The 20,233-nt window shown below is 43.8% G+C and overlaps 1 protein-coding gene across 1 annotated transcript; it reads right to left on the reverse strand.

The window, feature by feature from the left end:
* Positions 1 to 4,348: 4,348 nt before the first annotated feature.
* Positions 4,349 to 19,379, reverse strand: LOC108926544 (monocarboxylate transporter 13). Its single transcript, XM_018739279.2, has 6 exons — positions 19,212 to 19,379; positions 12,801 to 12,900; positions 11,486 to 11,704; positions 6,914 to 7,057; positions 5,862 to 6,680; positions 4,349 to 4,569 (listed from the first exon to the last, which is right to left on the reverse strand). The coding sequence occupies exons 1-6, from the start codon at positions 19,377 to 19,379 to the stop codon at positions 4,349 to 4,351; spliced, it is 1,671 nt and encodes a 556-aa protein (XP_018594795.2).
* Positions 19,380 to 20,233: the final 854 nt, after the last annotated feature.

A 20,233-nucleotide genomic window follows, 5' to 3' on the forward strand; every position in this document is an offset into this window, starting at 1 on the left:
GAGAGGAAAAGCCTCATCCACTGGGGTTATGTTATCTGTTTACCCTCCTCTTTTCTTCCCTCCTTTTTCGGTCTTCTCCTCTTCATTGTCTGAGACCCCGTTCCCAGCCTCCCCTCGCTCGACCAGGACCTCCCTTTCATTGCCCCTTCTCTCTCTCCCAGCCTGTGCCTCCCTAACAGATCCAGCTGTCTGTCTGCAGCCCCAGAAGACAGGCCTCCAACTGGTCCTCCCCTCTCCATCTTGTACCTCAGACCCCCTCCACCCAACCCACATAAGACCATATACTGTGCACAACTAGCTCAGGTAGTTGCGCAGGATTCCACACTGTGACCCCTGAGAAAAGGTCAGTGAGAAACCATTCAAACTTTCCGTTACTATAGCGACACTTGACCCCGGAGTCCCTGTCCTATGAAGATATTGACCTGCGGTCAGTCAACTGTTTCTGCTTAAGCTCTTCAAAGGAGCTCCTGTCCATCTACGTTACATGGAGGGAGATGATCCCGGTCACATGGTCCACTTTTGGTGCTCTGAAAACTCACCGTCTAGCCTGTTTCCACGTCAGTGGGCTGGTTTGGGCAAGAACCTGGAATTTAGCCCCCTCTGATTATATAATTTACGGCTGAAAGAGAGAGACAGTTTTCAACCGACCGCACTCACGAGGGAAACGGTGAGACGTTTCGGTGTGAACGATGACCCCACGTGGTTAATGAGTCTCATGTCTTAGGAAGGCTTGTGGAGAAAAGGCTCCTTGCTCCCGTGCGTCCTCTTCCAAGCTGAAGTTACGACTAACTTGAAACAGGTTGGAAAGGGTCTGGAGTGCGACGTCTCTCTTCACGGCTGATTTAGGGTTCGCTCAGCTCTTTTAAAGAGTAAAGTGTGCAGAGTGAAAACACTGAAAAAAGAATCAAATATACAAACTTTTAGTACTTTGGTGCTTTATTTTAACCTTCCACAGAGGTATTTTTCTTAACCCAGTTTGTAGTGTTGTGGTTAGAGGTGTTACCTTTAGACCCAAAGGTTGTGGGTTTGAATCCCTCATCTAGCTGTACTGCTCTTCAGCAATGTATGTACCTTGAATTGCTCCAGTAAAGTTACCTGACTGTATAAATGAGTGCATTGTTGTAAGTTATTCTGGAAAAAAGTGTCAGCAAAATTAATAAATGTAACCTTTGCCATGTATGAGTGATATTCACACTCCCTCTCCAAACTGTGCTAGCAACAGCACTCTCAGTATGTTCACACAAATGATTGATATTGGGCACTTGAGCTGTAAACTCAATCTTTATCTAACTCTACAGGAAGAAAGTCTGTACATCATTCATAACAAGGGCCATGTGCCCTGCAATCACCACAGTAAAATACAGTAACCTTTTCCCCTTGCTTTATGTTCGTGATTTCTCTCTTTGTGTCGTTGTGATGCACTTCTGTTCTGTTATAGTTCAATTAAGAAAAGATCAATTCAGTCAGACCTCTAAGAAGCAGAAGACATGGAGATACAAGGGGTTAACAAGGAAGACAAATAGTGCTGAGAAGGAGAAAGGGCTCTTTATGGACAGGATGGGAGTCTTAGTTCCGCGAGACGGAAATGTGGGGGCAATTTGGTCGTTTGATCTGGAACGTTTCTTCCAATCAGATAGTAGGTGGGCTCTTCCCACAGCAAGCAGTTGTGCCTTCCCTGAGAAGGGCCTCATGCCCTGGTGTGTGTGTGTGTGTGTGTGTGTGTGTGTGTGTGTGTGTGTGTGTGTGTGTGTGTGTGTGTGTGTGTGTGTGTGTGTGGAGAGAGAAGAGAACACCACTAGAGAAAGAATCTCACCAGCTATAGTTTATATGTAATATGGAGATGTAAAGCTGAAGATTTGTGCTATAGAGGACATGTCCAACTCAGACGTATTTGGGGTGAATTCGGAGAACCACGTTTCCCAGGCTGGTACTATCAGGCTGTTCATCACCGTCAGGAAGCGGAGGCCTCAGATACTGCAATTCTTTTAAAAAAGAGCTCTTAATAGTGACTGGGGAAAACACTCTGCTTTCATAAAGCCCACATGGACACATTTCCCGCTTCTCTTGAAACTTTGGGGATTTGTCTGTGGAGACGGATTTCTGTCTATTTATTCCCTTGAGGTTTTATACCAGTTTATGGTAACAACGTGCTGCAACGTGAATTTTCTAATCCGCAATCGCTTTGTGAATGGTGACCTGCTATGAGAAGTCCACTTGTGTTAACTGTTAATATGTTTATTTTAAACGGGGAAAGGGATCTTCATCTTGGCTGTTGACCTATTTATTCACCTGGTACTTGCTAGGTAAACAGAACTCTACAGGCCTTCTAAACACAATAAATAAAGAAGCTTTTCCTTTTAAAATTCACTGCATGCCCGCATGTTTTTACCCACCTTTGATTGTCTGCTCATGGTTGATCAATGGCAGGAGCAGGGAGCTTGAGAAGAGCAACAGGACGAGAACTCGAAAGCAGGTAGCTCAAGTCATTAACTGAAGCGCTTTGTCCTGGAAGAACTGCCATATTCAATACTTTCTAGACCATCTATAAATGTCAAAGTTACACATTTTTGAATATATAATTATTTTCCAGTTTATTTGTTCATTTTTAACTGAATTATCTTCACTGTTACATTGCACATGTGTATGGGATCAGTCAGTCAACAACAGCAGTAAATAAAAATTTGTGGAGACTATGTGTTTGTCCTTTCAGTTATTTTGAGCTTGTTTTAATTTAATGCACACCCACACACACAGTCTGAAACCGCTTGTCCCAAGCGAGGTTGCGGTGAGCCAGAGCCTAACCCGGCAACACAGGGTACAAGGCTGGAGGGAGAGGGGACACACCCAGGATGGGACACCAGTCTATTGCGAGGCACCCCAAGCAGGACTCGAACCCCAGACCCACCAGAGAGCAGGACCTGGCCAAGCCTGCTGTGCCACCGTACCCCTTCTAATTTGATGTAGCTTGAAGTTAATAAACAAGTCCCAGTTGTGTTTGCAAATTGAGGAGAGAGTGTAGATAGGTCAGAAAAAACAGGCAGCTGTCACAGGGACAGCAATAGGGTGTCCGTGGATTGATTAATCAGTCGATCAACAAAACCCTTCCTTTGGTTCTTCATCACCTCCGTTACTGCTCTACGATCAATGGCATGAGACTTTACCCTGAAACGTCAGTGTCCCTCAACTGCCCCACGAGTACACGAAAGAGAGAGTGCGTATGGATCGAACCCGGGGCCATCGCAAGGAGGGAGCGGTGAAGCACAGCGCAAACACCGGTTCCCCGTCAGCCCACTCCCTCATGGGAAGGCGACAGTTGAGGTAGAGCATATAAACAGCAAGACAGTGAAGCTCAGACTCAGTGTAGCTGCTGTCACTATGAGGTGGTGAGAGTGTAGTTCAGGCTGCTGTCTCCTGCATTTCAAGTGGAACTGGGAAAACACTCAGTTATCTTGTTCGTTGGCTCAGAATAAATAGTTAAAAAAAGATATCTAAACATTTCCTTTGGTTTACATTCTTTAATTGCATAACAGACCCCTTTATCCTCAATGAAAATGTTTCATGGTGGTCATTTTTTTGTATTATAGTTTACTGGGAGTCCCACGGAAGTGTGTTTTAAATTGAGCAAGAGATTGTACTGGAATGCTCCGCGATGCAGGGGTAAAACCACGATCATCACCACTACACCCGGTAAGCCCGGTACCGCAGCTGCTTGGATGCATTCTGATTTATGGTGAAAGGGCTGTTAGAGAGAGGGGCTGCAGTAGTGCAGTGGTGCAGTGTGTTGGACTGGGTCCTGCTCTCTGATGGCTCTGGGGTTCAAACCCCACTTGGGGTGCCCTGCAGTGGACTGATGTCCCATCCTGGGTGTGTCCCCTCCCCCTCCAGCCCTTTGCCCTGGGTTAGGCTCTGGCTCCCTGTGACCCTGTATGGGACAAGCGGGCTGTTAGGGATGTATCCTTGTCAGTGTGTTGCTGTGTCCTAGGACTGACAAACTGTCTGTGGGGTGTGTTTGGCACAGAAACAGACTCCCTTTTGGTTGAGTTTACAGTGCTCTGCATTCCTAAAGCTACTGTGTCTTGGACGCTAGTGAGACTGGGGGTGGTGGTTGTGGGAGGACCGCATCTGTCCTGGCCAGCAGGGGGCACTCTTTCAGGGCTCCTCCTCTTCCTCCTCCTCCTCCTCCTCATCCTCCTATTTGAATTTCTCCTGTAGGATCTTGATGGTTTAATGGGTGTTCCCAGAGCAGTATTCAATAGTGATCCCTGAGTGGTACTGGTCCACCACAAGGCCTGTCTGTCCAACTCGCTTCTATCATTATTTCTCCAGGGTCCCCCAGCCACCCTTTCTCTTAGTGGGAACTTTCGTCAGTTCTGTCCTCAGTGCCCTCCGTCTTGTCACAGTCCAGTCCATCCCGTTCATCCTCCACAGGTAGGTGACCCATTTTGGAGCTACGCTGCCCTCTACTGTTTATCTGCTGCAAAAGCAGAAGGAAGAGGGCGGAGACAATGAGGGCCACGCCTGCTATCAGGAAGCCCATCCCATAGTCGCTCATTTTGTCTATAAAGGCTCCTGTGGGAACAAAAGAATTTCATTATAGCATTATTATAATAATACAGTATAACAGTGATATGCAGCTGAATAATATATTAAGTATAAAAATAAAAAATATTCAGAAATTGAATAATATATTAAGTATACTAAGAGTTGATATTTCAGACAGTGGAAAAATGGCTGTGAATGCGTGAAATTTCTATAAATTAAATATAACGTTTGCAATTTGTAATTGTTTGTAATTTATGGATTACATGAAACAGACTGGATGAAAAGCGAATCTCACATTAACTGCAAAATACGGTGTAATGAACATGAAGAGCATGTCTCGCCACACATCGATGAGCAAACATTGTGAAGTTGTTTGGCTTTTTGCGAAACAGCCCAGCGCTTGACAAAGGAGCTGATTTATGACTCGATGCTTTCTGGTGGCTTCGGGCCTTGTTCTGTGTGCGTCCCGCTCCGGCTTGGCAGGCCACACTCGCACCCATCGCCATGCCATCTGGGAAGCGCCGTTACTGTTTGTACTGGGATTTCTGGGCCGGTTTATTGTGTGTTACAATTGTTGTGATGCACCTGGCACTCATCGTACTTCTCTTGTTGTCCTTTTTGTTTGAAATCTGTGATTGTTTATGTACTTTTCTGTCTTTTGTATCAGTCTGCTATGGATTACATTCCATTTGTATTTGGTTGAAATCACACACTGTAATGGATTTTTGCTAAAAAAACCATTTTAAGTGCCAAGACAAAATGGCTCAAATCCCAAAAAATTAGTCAACATTATAGATGGCTCTCTGGAAAACTAAACTGGGTTCTTTCATCATTAAGTGATGCCATATTTATGTTTTATTTTAGTAATGTATCAAGCTTGTGCATGACTGAGCCACTTTCCACCCTTTCGGATGTAACTTCACCTCTAAAGCAACTCTTGATCTGAATTATTTTGCTAAGAAAAACAGTCAATATCACACTGACTAATGGCACATGCTAAACTGTGTCCCCCAACAGTGGATTTTGAAATACTGAAAGCAAAAAGTAAATGATTAAAATAAATAATACAGCAGCAAAGAGCAACAATAACAAAAATCTACCCAATAATAATAATAATTCAGAGAAAGTATAATAACCCTGACAAGGTAATGTGACAGTGATGTTGTAGGGGTGGGGTAAGGTTACCTTCAGTGGGATAATACAGTATTATCAGCAGTGAAGCAGGATGGTAGCTTAGGCGGAAAGATGCCTTGAGCCTGACGCTAACCATAGCACACTTGTGATCAGGGCTCATACTAGAGTGTTTGTAACATGTGTACCTGCTATTGGGGGTCCCAGGAGGCCCCCGCTGCTTCGGATGAGCATGAAGAAGCTGAGCGCGCTGCCAAGTTGGGCCACGCCCACCACTTCGACCAGCACGGTGATGTGGATGGAGACCGTGGCGCCGAAGGTCAGACCGTACGCTGCGCTGAAGATGGCCAGCTCGCTGAAGCTCTTGGCCAACGGACACATGAGCAGCACGGCCCCCAGCATTGTCATGGTGCCCATCAGCAGCTTGATGGTCTCCCACAGCCGCAGGTTAGCAATCCAGCCGCAGGCGAGTCGGCCCGTCAGGTCAAACGCTGCTGAGATCGACATGAGTGACGCCGCCTGGTACTCCTCAACGCCCCGGCTGCGCGCGTAGGGCACCAGGAAGAGAGCGGGTGCGAAGAAGCCCAGGGCAGCGAAAACCCCAGACAGGGAGTAGATGATGAAGCGCTTGTTGGTTATGAGAGTGTAGTCCACATAGTGCAAGACCTTCTTCTGCAGCACTGCCCCTCCACTCTGGCTAGTGGTGGGCCTCTCAGAGGGTGCAGCCGCTTCCTGGGGCGAGGCCTTGTTCCCAGGGGAATCTCCGGCGAGGGTCAGGGGACGCAGGAGTGCCCCGCACACAGACAGGTTCAGTTCCAGCCCAGCCAGGACAAGCATGGCCCCCCTCCAGGAGTACCAGTCCACCAGGAGCTGGAAGAAGGGCGTTATGAGGAAGGTCATGATGCACTCACCTGCGCTGGCCAGCCCATTGGCCATGGGTCGCCGCCTCTCAAAGTACAGGGCCAGCATTGTCATTGTTGGGGTCCAGCAGATAGCGTAACCCAAACCTGTGGGTGCAGAGGGTTTGCTCAGCCTCTGTATGTATGTGTGTGTGTGTGTGTGTGTGTGTGTGTGAGAGAGCAGAGAGCAAAAGCATTCGGTGTTCATGGTTAGGTGTTTTCACACAAAAACATTTCAGCCTGGTTTATCTCTGCACCGTTCCAGCCTTACAACAACAACAGTGATAATAAGAATAATAATAATAGTAGTAGTTTTCTGTGCCCTGCAGATGTTAACTCACCAGACAGAAACCCAACAGTCATGTACAACTGGACCAGGTTCTGGGAAAGGGATCCGCCAACCATTCCTACCCCGGCCAGAAGTCCCCCAGCCATCACCACGGCACGGTGTCCATAGCGTGTGCTCAGCACGGCCCCTATTGGAGCTGGACAGGAGATCACAGGGACTCACATGTATGACTCTGTGAAGAAGAATTGTGTTTGAGTAGACAGGGAGATCAGTGAAGGAGAATTATTGTGAGGGGGAGGGAGCGATGGGTACATTCACACCCTTTGGAACACGGCATGTGGATAAAGAGGATGGAGGAAGATGGAAAAAGCACAGATGACACACGCAGCATTAGTGAGGTGTACACCATAGAATATATAGATCATGTGAGTGTTTTATCTTGAAGTGTTCCGTTACACACATAGCACAATACACATGTAGCTGGGATAAGGCTGAATATGTGTCAGAAAGGTGCGCAGTGATTGCCACCTAGTGGTGTTAATACTTGCTTTCATTCACCTCCTCTGTGATCCTTGCCCCACGTATTAAATCATAACATGAATATTGCAAACGGGAGCATATTACAAACTGCTGTTTTTTTACTTTTTTTACTTTGTTGGGGATTCCAACCAGGGAGCCTTGGAATGGCAAGGAGACAACGTTAAACACCGTGAACCCTGCTGCCCCTTCATCATGTACAGCATGGGAGTCATTCGTTGCACCATTAGGTTGTATGTTCCAGACCCTGTCCACCCTCGGACCCTGTGTGTAAAGAATTTTTTCCTTGCGTTGATCTGGTTGCCACCTAATAAACATTTACTGCTTCATGCTGATGAGCCAGTAGTAAGGTCCCTTATGAAGCCGAAGCCTTGCTGGTGAGATTAAGAATTATTTATGTATGCTAATTTATTATTTTTCTTCCTCAGTTATGGTCAAGTCAGTATTGTGTACACAACGCTGTGTTGTGCACATAGATTCTTTTTAGACAGTTTATCCACTTACTGTATGTCTACAGGACCAGGGCTATGGGTTTTGGGACGCCTAGGAGAGAGTCAATCTGGCCACACCTTACATATCTATCTCTAAATGAATAAAGGAACACATACATATACAGAAATGATTTGTATTTAAGATGTGGATATATATATATATATATATATATATATATATATATATATATATATATATCGCTTTCAAGCAGTAGGGCAATTGGTAGCATAATGCTTATAGCAGCTGGCTTTGGACCCACCGATTGTGTCACGCCCGCAGTCACGCAATCAGCCTCCGCAGCTGCAGGGCATCAGGGCACGCTGGTATAAAGAAGCGTAACCAGACCAGAGCAGACCGTGGAACTTCCTTTGAGCAACCACAAGCAGTGCCTTGTGCTCTCTGCTACTTTTGTCTGCGGTTCCCTTACCACCTCCTCCTCCTCCTCCTCCTCCTCCTCCTCCTCCTGCTGTCCCCTTCTGACAGCTCCCTCGGCTCCCCGACTTGTGCTCCAGTTCTCAACCCTGATTCTTGCCTACCCCTTTTTGGATGATGTTTGCGAATTGCTTGGACCCTGATCGTTCCTGTCCATTCTCTTAAATTGCCCTTGTAATAAAGCAGCAGCACCTGAGTCTGCCGAGTTTGTCTCCTGATTTCGCAATGATAGATTGCAAGTTTGAATCCCACTTCCAGCTGCAGTACCCTTGAGCGAGGTACTTATCCTGAATTGCTCCAGAAAAATGACCCGGCTGTATAAATGGATAAATATTTGTAATTAGCTTAACACTGTAAATTACCTTGGAAAAAAGTGTCAGCTAAATGACTAAATGTAATTTGAATTTATAACTAAGTTATTTTTTTTATGTCATTGTTAATGATAACACATATTTGAACATTTTATATGCATAGAGCAAATTTAAACTTCAACAAGTGAAAAAGCACTGAAAACTAAGCTTTTTTTCAAGACCAAGTTTGTTAAGGTGTTTCAAAACAGATATACTGGCTCTTCAGCTTAGGAATGGGGACCTGAAGTCTGTTCATAATTTATTTTGTTACTGAAAATCACTAATAAGTCACAGTCAAAAAGTTTAATTTTACCGATGTCCCTCAGTGTATCTGGTGATTAGCATCTCTTGATACATTGGATACACACACACACACACACACTGTCCGAACCGCTTGTCCCTACCCGGCAGCACAGGACATAAGGCTGGAGGGGGAGGGGACACACCCAGGACAGGACACCAGTCTGTCACAAGGCACCCCGAGCAGGATTTGAACCCCAGACCCAGCGGAGAGCAGGACCCGGGCCAACCCACTGCGCCACCACGCCCCCCCACATTGGCTATAGTTATAATAAATAAAAACACTGAGTAAAACTTTCTTATTTTTTATAGCTTTGAGTTACATCAAAATTAAACCTCATTTAAAGTGACTGAAAATTGAAATAAGTTTTCTCCACTGACTCAAATTAAACACTGATTGCTGACGATTCACTCCATGAACACGTTTAACCTTTGCCATCTTCTCACCATTAGAACCACCAGTACTGCACACATAAACCCCAGATTGGAGCTGTAAACACTGTGAAAGTGAATTGAATAGGAATTCCTAAACTCCTGTTCTGTTTGTGTGCACATTACTGGCATGTTTGCACCACTAAATATATGAGAATAAAATACAGTTATATACACCCTATAAAAGTGCCTGTATCTTCAGAAATGTGTAAATGTACCATTCGTAACTTAAGGAGTCAGTGTACTACTTTATGTATTTGAGCAGCTGGATACGTTTGCTTCAGGAATTTGAGAATACATGAGCAGGACTCCTCCAGGGACTTGTTGACCTTTTGGTTCAAGTCTTAAACCCTGACACACCTTTGCTGACCCCAGACACTTGTGCAAACAATCAAACTCATTAAGAGAAACATTAACATTTCATTTACATGTATTCACTTAGCAGACACTTTTCTCAAAAGCAACTTCCAATGAACTCTATGTAGTGTTATAAGCCCACACACCTTATTCACCACAGTGACTTACACTGCTAGATACACTACTTACACTGGGTCACTCATCCATACATCCATGGAACACACTCACTCTCTGTCACTTACACACTATGGGGGAACCTGAACAGCATGTCTTTGGACTATGGGAAGAAACCAGAGCACCTGGAGGAAACCCATGCAGACACAGGGAGAACATGATAACTCCACACAGACTGAGCAGGGATCAAACCCACATTCTCTTGCACCACCCAGACACTGTGCCACCATGCCACCCATTAACATATTAAGACAGGTCATGAAACCAGCCAATCTTTCCTGACACACACACACACACACACACACACACACACACACACACACACACACACACACACACACACACACACACACACACACACACACTTTCTGAACCGCTTGTCCCATAAAGGGTTGCGGGGAGCCGGAGCCTACCCGGCAACACAGGGCATAAGGCCGGAGGTGGAGGGGACACACCCAGGACGGGGCGTCAGTCCGTCGCAAGGCACCCCAAGTGGGACTCGAACCCCAGACCCCCTGGAGAGCAGGACCCGGTGCAACCCACTGCACCACCACACCCCCCCTTTCCTGACACATCCAGCTGGAATGTCAGTGAAACATATTGATTTAGTGTAGAAGCAAAAAAAAAAAAAAAAAAAAATCAAGTTCTACATATCAAGAACAAGGTTATATTTCTTCCCCGACATTAAACATCAGTAAAATATCCAGTTGCATAAATGTGTAAAAATGACAAATCACTAGGGATGAAAGTGTCAACAAAGCAAAGTTAAGAAAAAAAATTGTTCCACCCTTTTTTATGATAATAAAAATCAACATGCTCATATTTACATATATTACTTCAGAAAAATTATGTTGAACAGTATTTTTGTCAGTCTCTGTACTTCTCTCTCTCACACACATGCAGTTACTGCTCTCCAATTTATGGGTTTTGAACCACTAAAGTTTTCAAGAAGAGCAGGCGACAGGGAAACACAATTGTTACAGGGGAAAGCGTGGTACGTTCACTATTTAAATACCTCATTGCCAGGTGGGCTCAATGAAGAAATATCCCTTTTTTGTAACCCAGTTCTTTGTCAACTGTATTTTCTTAACCCAGTTTTCATTTACAATCACTGTCCTTTTTGACTACTTTTTACTTTTCAATTGTCTTTTTAAATAAATGTCCCTAACTGGTTGTCCTATTATATTAACTATTTAAAGAAAAATTATTGCAGTCCTAATTCTCAGGCTGTTTGTATTCCCTTTGTGTTATGCTTACCAAGTATTTTTGTGGGTCCCAGATCAACGATGTCATAACCTGTCGTGTGGTCTATGCGTTGTACATATGTCTCTCCTTACGTAATTTAAATTCTCACTGATGAAGGCAACTTTCCAAAACGCATCCGTATTTGGTACAAATTATTTATTATCTCTCTAACCTCGAGTGGGCTGTCCCACCATTTTTCACCTTTTCTGGAAAGTTCTGTAACACCAGTAGCATATTTATGTGTTTGTAATTACATGTGTCTGAGGGGGGTCTGCAATGGCCAGTGGTGTCGACAGGGTCATTACCACCAATATGGACGGTTGCCACGGCAATGGATGTGATCCAAGATGCCTCTGTCGCAGAGGTGGCGAAATACTGGTTGATCTCCACGTAGAAAACTCCAAAGGCCTTAACAATCCCAAACGTGAGTCCAAAGACAAAAAAAGCAGAGGCTAACACGAGCCACCCGTAGCCCCCGTCAGGGGCGCTGCCCTGTGCACTGAACCTTTTTTCCATGGGTGAGTCTATTTAGGCACGTCAGCAGGATGTGCCGTATGTCACATCTGTGAAAAAAAGAAGACGCTGCTGCAGATTATACTAAATCACATATTAACAATGGGTAATAGTCAATTATTAATCATTATAGAAGTGTTTTTGCATGTTTCATTTTGTAACAAACAAGCCTGTATGGCACTGGAATTCTACCAGATGCTGAGCACACATGCTTATCAGATCACACTTCTTCTGGAAGACCGATGGAAAGCACTTCAACCCTTGCGTGCAAGGTTAGTTAACTTTTCACACACACACACACACACACACACACACACACACACACACACAAACACACACACACACACACAGTTTGAAGCTGCTTGTCCCAAACAGGGTCGCTGCGAGCCGGAGCCTAACCTGGCAACACAAGGCGCAAGGCTGGAGGGGGAGGCGACACACCCAGGACGGGATGCCAGTCCGTCAAATCCAATCCAATCAGTTTTTTTTTTCCACTTAAACTGATTGATACAGCTAACTCTCACATGACCAGACCCTCCTCTCAGACCTGTTCACCATTAGAGACCCTACCAGGATAGTAATAATAATAATAATAACAATAATAATAACGCAATGCACTGGACTGCCCTGTCATTCCAATATCCCTTCAGGTCGGGTCACGTGGAGACAAACTGTATATGAAATCAGTTTATTTGTCAATAGCTATAACTGATGGGTTTAAACATAACTATAAATATGCCATCATTGTTACATAGTGCTGATGCTGCTGCTCTGTCTTCCAGGACTCAATGAGGTCTTTGTTACATGAAGCATTGCATTGGACTCTTTAATAGAGATGTTTCCACATGAGTTTCTTTCTACAATTAGTAACATGACTGAAATAGAAAGAAGAGAATCACAGGACACAAAAAGACAGGATTTCTTCCATTAGCCACACTTTCCATGGCTGTCATTGGCTATCAGCTAATATGACAGAATGAAAGACAGTGTAACACGTCAATCAACAACTGACACGCTCCAGACCCCATTGGATGTCCTTCGCCAAAGCTAATGTGACCCTCCTGGACGAAGAGCAGCAGTACAAAGGCTCCTGTGCCTTCGTCTCACTCTTCCTGAGTAGGAACTGCAGCCTCTTGTCACGCAGTGGGGTGTTACCTGTCATGGTGGCCTGGCGCTGGTAGGTGATCATGCTCAGTGTGTCCTCAGCCTGGAAGGGCACCAGAGCCTGTCCATGATCTCCAGAAAGTGAGCAGGCAGCAGAAACAGAGGAAAATAACACACTCCCTTCGTGGTGTCTCATTAAAGGACTTCCTAAATACAAAGGTCACAGGCGGGACAAAGTTCTCCCCACCCTCATCTTTAAAGAAATATGACTTTTGGCTGATATATAATTCATATTCAGTGTGTATATGATAATAATGAATAATATGACATACAGCACTTGGGTCGAAGTACATTATTACAAAAGTAAAGTTCACTGCATAGACAATTGTATTTGCCACAGTGGATTTATGAGATTTATGTTCAGAAATATACATGAAAAATGGACATCTGTACACATAAAAACCTGATCTCGACCAGTGAGGCAAGGGAACATGAGTTTATGCATGAGAAAATAATCTGTACCATGAATCTGAGCAATTTTCAAAAACTGCAATTTCCATTTACACCTAAAGCCAAGGTTGGTCATTATTTATATGGCAAGAAAGCAATATTTCTTACGTTCACTTTGATCAAACTTTTCAGGGTAGTTTGTGGATCATTTCAAATGACACCGAAAGGGTGGGGGATACATCTCTACCTACGCAAAGCAGGGAATAAGTCGATCAATAAGCGCAAACAATGATGGCGCTTTCGTTTGGACAGTTTCTACGTGGCCGTATCTTTTATATGTCACAGAACAAAGAGGGTTAATGCATAACCTTCAAGGCGTAGCAATAACTGCAATGAAAGAGTGCAGGAATTACTCTGGTTTCACACTTTTTAAACCTGAATTGTACAATAAGGATGAACTTTCACGTTACTTTCGGTTTAATGTTTCGCAGCACAGCCTCATCTTTAAGCTGTCATGAAACAAAGGGGGTCAAAATCCAACACAGAGGCCATGACAGTGAATGCAATAAAGGAATTGGAGAAGTTATTGAGAGAACTCACACTTTTGGAACCCAAAACCCATTAGGGCTTTTCAGACCACGCTCTTGTGGCAGTCACTACAAAGCATCTGCTTTGTTTACATTGCATTTAGTTGTTTTATTATTAATACATAATGCATTTAGGGAGGTCCTTCGGGTGTGTGTATGCTTTGTTCATACATTCTCCGCATATACTTTATGTATATTTTCATATTTACATCCCAGAGTCATTACAGCTCTTATCTTTCAGATAGCATTTGTAGGTGTCCGTGCCCTTTTTTATCCAGATCACACGCCCAAAGGACGATTTCTTACTTTCCCACAGAAATGTATTTCCATGAGTTCTTAGCAATCTAGAAGGGACTGCAAAATATGGCGAAAAGAAATCCTTTGATATGTCCATGACATCACACATACAGTATTGGCCAGTCTGTGGGATGAAGGATCGTGTTTATATGTTCCATCATGCCTCTTGGTGTAGACGATGGCTATTGTGTGAAGGAGCAGAAATTTTGACCTCGTTAGGGTAAATACCATCTATTAAAACCACTGACAGTGCAAGAACCATGCGGAACTAAGAGCTGCCACTCTCCAAGCTTTCTTCCCCACTTTGGTACTTTTTATTGATGATGTGGAGCGCTGCCAGTCCGAGACGCGCCGAGACTGATTCCTGTTGACAGATCTCTTCAGTTTCCTCAGCGGGGTTGGCAAGAGCACTCCATCTCTACGTTTGCTGACTCAGCTGGTCTTCACCCAAAGTACTGCCACCAGCTGTGTGAAGCCATGGCAGCACTGTACACTTGCTGTGGCTCACATGTGACAGTGAGATTTCGCTGCTCTTTTATACATTGAAATCCACCAGTACTTTGGTACCAAAGAAGATTCCATGCAAGTCTTTTGCGGGTGACGTTTGCTGTGCAGTACGTGACAGTTGTATAAATCTGGATCATAAAAATGTTCTTCTCTCTATGCAACATCTTCATAAACTTCACCAAACTCCAGACTTTCTCAAACATTTTTTTGAATGTGAGGAAGACACTGGTGTGTTGAATACACTTACACTGTAAGGCTGCAATGCTTTGCGGTAACTAAATGCAAATTTTATAGGTTGCTTAAAACAGAGAAGATGCATAGTCTTCATGTATGCATTCCTCATCTGTAGGATAGAGTTCTGTACCCTAGTGGAAAACTGGAAATGGATACGAACAAATAGGATGTATTGGAACATCTCTTGTGTGGCCTTCCCGCTACTGCCGTCAAACCTCTGCAGCTAATACAGAATGCTGCTGCCCAAATTGTATTTGACTTACCGAAGCGTTCCCATGTATCTCCTCTACTCGTTTCTCTGCACTGGCTTCCTATAGCTGCCCAGATCAAATTCAAGACCCTGGTTATTGCCTACAAATGCATCAGTAGAACTGCTCCTAGCTATTTATAAGACTTGATCAACCGCTACACCCCAATCAGACCGCTTCATTCGTCTACTTCTGCTCGCTTGGTGGTCACAAAAGGTAAAGCGTGGAGGTTCTCGGTTCTGGCTCCGTTGTGGTGGAATGACCTTTCCCTCTTACTATGAACTGCAGAAACTCTGTCTACATTCAAGAAGGGTCTGAAAACTCATTTTCCGGACCCATTTCGCCCATGATCTCTCCTGCTCATGTATGGTGTAAATGTTCATGCCCAGATAAGCCTTTACACAGCCACTACTCCTGTATTCTATGTAAATGTTTGCGTACCTTAAAAAAAATGTAGGAAGGTGATCAGGATTAGTCTATCCTGAGTTTTGTACACCTACTCATGCTATGAACATTGGTGCATCAAGTGGAAAGTAGCAAACTAGGTTTACTTAAGAATCACACGTCTGCAACTATGTCTCTTTCTCTTAATGTAATGCACAAATTGTATTTTCTCTGAGATGTACGTTGCTTTGGAAAAAAAGCATCTGCTAAATGAATAAATGTAAATTCACCAAAAGCAACATGCAAGACTCACTGGTGCTGGAATGTATTCACTGTTTCACAGTTTCATTATTTACTTCTTATTGTATCATTTTTACTTTAAATTTTTTTGCTTGATCTTTGTCATATTATTCATGATGTGTATTCATTTATGTCTGTTTTTGACTCCGTTATATAATACCTCCAAACCTTCCCTTATCCTTGGTGCCTTCTTTTATCTTCGGCTGCTGTGGAAAATTCTGGAATACCAAGCTTCCCGGTTTAGGATGTCTTGGATGGTCTTTCCTATGGGTACCAGCAGATAAGGGAGGGTGGAGGTATACTAGCACTATGAGGTGACAATGGTCGCACAGTCATTTGCCATGGGGTAACATCTGGGGAGACTGAGCAGAACTATAAGAAACCATTTTTAAGCTTATTTTTACCTCGTTACTGATACTCCAAGGAGCCTAAAATTGCCTGAAAAGATCAATTTCAGCACTCATTTCCTTCAGTTCTTGTGAGGTGTTTCAGTCAGATTATACAGTGGGTGTGAAAATGTAGCTGTACTGAATAATGGTTTCCCGTGTTTGATGGATGGCTATGTTGGCCGCATGCTGTCGGTGTCTTACACAGCCCTCATTGATCACTTCCTGCCAGTCATCCAAAGCAGTCAACACATTCACATTTGCATTTATTCATTGGCCAGGTGCATTTGTCTTGAAGTAACCATCAGTGTTATGCTAAGGGAACGGAATTAAAATTCTTACTAAATAGTTTTAGAGACCAGGTTTTTCTATATTTCAGGTTAAATGAGAATAGGCCTAACATATTTTTTCTGGGCAAGGATCCAGTCATGGTACACATAAAGTTTATTCTGTTTAATTGCAGTGTATTATGTAACATCTTCATAATATTCTCAGAAAAGTGCATTTTAACATATCAGTGGCAGCAGGGAGTATGGTGTTTGTGGCTCAGTTGTATTACCTTTGATCACGGTTTTTACCATGAATTCATATGGTAAAAGTACCTCGCTGTATGAATGTGTAAAACATTCTAAAGCTGCTACATTGTAGGTCACCTGAGACAAAAATGAGAAATTAATAAATAAAGATGATGACAGCTTGAGAGCTCAGTACAGCACAGAAGGACCAGTAGAAACAGTGTCAATGGTACACTGCAAACCTGCCTGTTGGACCATGAGCTTGTGGGGGAATCGATTCAATTAATGGTGTAAGAAGGGTAATAAATGTGGCTGAAGGCTGAAATGGCGATAGATTCAGGAGGAGCAGTGTGTGCGTGTATTTTTCTCACTGTGCCCAAAGCAAGCATCATGTTCCATCACAGTAGAACTACAGTTACAGGCTCAGGGTCCACACAGTATCCAGCGGTCACATGCACCGGGTAAAAGAGGAATTGAAACAGAATACATCACCCCCCAGGACTGATGTTACAACTTTGGTGAGGATTCAGATATTCTAAAGGAACAGTGCACAGGAGCTCAATCTGAGGAAGACCCCCAACTTGAACCCATGATAGTGTTCCTTTGTTAAGTATTCACAGAGCACGTTGTCATGTTAATTATGGCATTGTGATTTATTCATATTAGCCAGGGAGCACAGAAGTCATTACTGCTCTCATTGTCTATTACATTTATCTGACACTTTTCTCCAAAACATCTTGCACTGTTTTACTCCTTTATGCAACTTGAAGATTTCTACTGCAGCAAACATGGGGTAAGCACCTTGCTCAAAAGCACTGTAGTAGAAGATAGGATTTGAACCTATAACCTTCAAAGCCAAAGACAACAGGCCCAACCACTACACTACAACTCCCCTGGATGGGCTTGTGTTGTTGCATTTATTTTCTTGCTTAACATGGCCTGCGAATATGGGCCTACAAACATCCCGCTTGTTCTCAGTACCAACCCCAAACATGCTTGTCGTTCCCCTTTTTACCTCTTTCAATGTTAAAAAAAAAACTCCTAATTATATCTTTAGCTTCTTCCATCAGCTTTCATTGTAATTACTGAAAAAAATGATCTAACTCTGTTTTTCTTATGTACAATCTTATTGTGTATTCACAAGCATAAATTCCATCTGTGACTGTGGGTAAGACTACACAGTTATATTTCCACTTCTAGTGTCTCAACTAAATAATAGATTATACCAGTGAAACCCTGCATTGATTATACGTTTATGAAATAGTGAGATATCCTTAAATAATTCTCTCTTTCATGCGCTTCATTTGGTGAGAGCCCATGTTTTGTCCCCTCAAGAAGCACTGCAGTCTGAAGGCAGGAACCATGTATTTCACTTTCAAAATTTCTTTTTAGGAACAAAACAGAAAAGTAACTTAGGAGTGCAGTCATACCCTGCATAAAGTCCTATTGAACTCCCCCCGTTCGCTTATACGTCCGTGGTCCCATAAGAAAATAGAAATTAAAGAAGAATTTTTTTTAAAGGTTTATATTTAATGTAAGTGTTTTATGTTTGTCACGCGGAACCAAGGACGTGGGAACGGCTGGACCCAAGTGCAGGATCGTTTGTCAGAAACTGAGGGGGTCGGTTTTCGTTATCAGGGATGGGCGAAGAGTTGGTCGACCGGTGGTCAGAGTGGGAGCGAAGATCCATGGATGTAGTCAGGAGATGAGGCGAATGGTCAGAAGCTGGGGAACGCAGAACAGGGACTGGGAACAAAGGCAATCGGGACATGAGCGCTAAGGAGGACAGTTGTCTCACTGAGATTCCGCGAGTGTGAAGGAGCCGAGGAGGGCCTTTTAAAGCCGACTGTTCTAATTGTTATCAGGCGCTTGATCATCTTTACATGCTGTTGATTGTGGTGCGGGCGTGACAATGTTTTATGTTTAAAAATTTCAAGTGAAACAAATTAAAAATCTGATTAAGTGAAATAAAAATGAAAAGCTTAAAAAAGAAAGGTATTTTGTTCGTATTATTGTAGTGTACTGTATACTGTATTGTATTACTGTGCTGTAATGTATATAATTTTACTAAATCATACTGTTATTAGAACTTGTAGATGATGTCTTTTATCCTTTTTAATCTCTATTACCATGCTTAATTACAATACTGTACAGTAATATAAAGTTGTACAGGTATTGACTGAACTTACTATTTCCGTACAATAACAACAAAAGAGTTGTTTGAGCAACGTCCAAATCGTACAATGTCCTATTTCTCAGAATGTATATAGGAAGTTATGCGAGAGATGACAGTATATACAAATATCATATTGTCACTTGCATGCCTGGAGAGCACGTGCTTGATGACCCTGCCGGTTGAGCCGGTTCAGGTTGATGGACCCTGGTCTATACCATCCGGGCACTTGTAGACTCCCGTCGGCGGCAAGGGGGCCTATAATACCTGGTGGACTGGGAGGGTTATGGCCTGGAGGAGCAATGTTAGGTGTATGCACGTGATGTTCTATACCCTGTTCTTATCATCACTGATTTCCACAAGACCCATCTGGACCGGCCAGCGCCCCGTCGCAGGGGGTATCCTCTCTCCCGGCGTAGGGCAGCTGGCGCCCTGGGGGGGTACTGCCACTGGCATGTCTGATGACCACATGCCTGACAACCGTGCACCTAACAGCTGCATGCTGGACGACTACCGCAACCCTCCCACGTGACTATTCCGGACACCTGGCCGCCGAACCTCAACCTGAGAGACATTCTCCTCACCTGCCTTCTGAGGCCCTCTGTTTTGTGTGTGACTATGACTCTTGTGTTATACAAAAAAGCAGCTGCATTTGAGTCTGTCCGCCTGGTTCCCTGCGTTCACCATGACACATACAGTCAACAACAACAAAAATCATAATCATTGTGATAATCACAATACAAGGGTGGCACACTGGCACAGCAATTAGTGTCAGTGTCTCACCCTCCTGGGCTCTGGGTTTGGACATGAGTTCAAATTCAACTCAGTCTGTGTGGAGTTTGCATGTTCTCCCCGTGTTCATAAGGGTTTCCCTCCACAGTCCAAAGATGTATTCTAGGTGAATTGGTTACTCTGAATTGCCCTTTGTGTGTGTATGTGTGTGTGTGAGAGAGTGAATGATTGTACATATGATTGCCCTTTGACCGATGATTGCCCTTGTGTTCCATCCCGTCCGGGATGTACCCGACCTTGCACACTATGTTTGAGAGATAGGCTCCAGACCACCACAGCCCTGTACTGAACATGTGGCTGTTGTATGGATAACTTTTACAATAGGATAGCTAGAGTAGATGTTGGGGTAAACACTAAATCTGACGATACTCAAACCAATCGCTATGACAAGGGTATGGCAAAGTGTGCAATAGAGGGTTGCCCTGAAGGCTAATCAGAGTCTATGCAGTACATCTGCAGTGTAATGATTTGCAGTGTGATGGGCATTCACCCTTGGATTGTTCTGAAACATTAAGATTTGGCAATAGGATGCTTGCTTTAATTTCCAGCTTCATTACCATGTT

The sequence above is a fragment of the Scleropages formosus genome, chromosome 7 (genome assembly GCF_900964775.1).
Source record: "Scleropages formosus chromosome 7, fSclFor1.1, whole genome shotgun sequence".
Taxonomy (NCBI): Eukaryota; Metazoa; Chordata; class Actinopteri; order Osteoglossiformes; family Osteoglossidae; genus Scleropages; species Scleropages formosus.

Bases quoted from the DNA above. Each gene is read 5' to 3' on its own strand.
- LOC108926544 (XM_018739279.2), bottom strand. From the start codon at position 19,379: ATGCAGCTGTTAGGTGCACGGTTGTCAGGCATGTGGTCATCAGACATG. The intron at 11,705-12,800 runs GTGAGACGAAGG...GTGCCTAAATAG, and splicing joins GCAGTTCCTACTCAGGAAGA to ACTCACCCATGGAAAAAAGG. The intron at 7,058-11,485 runs GTAATGACCCTG...TCTCCTGTCCAG, and splicing joins GGCAACCGTCCATATTGGTG to CTCCAATAGGGGCCGTGCTG.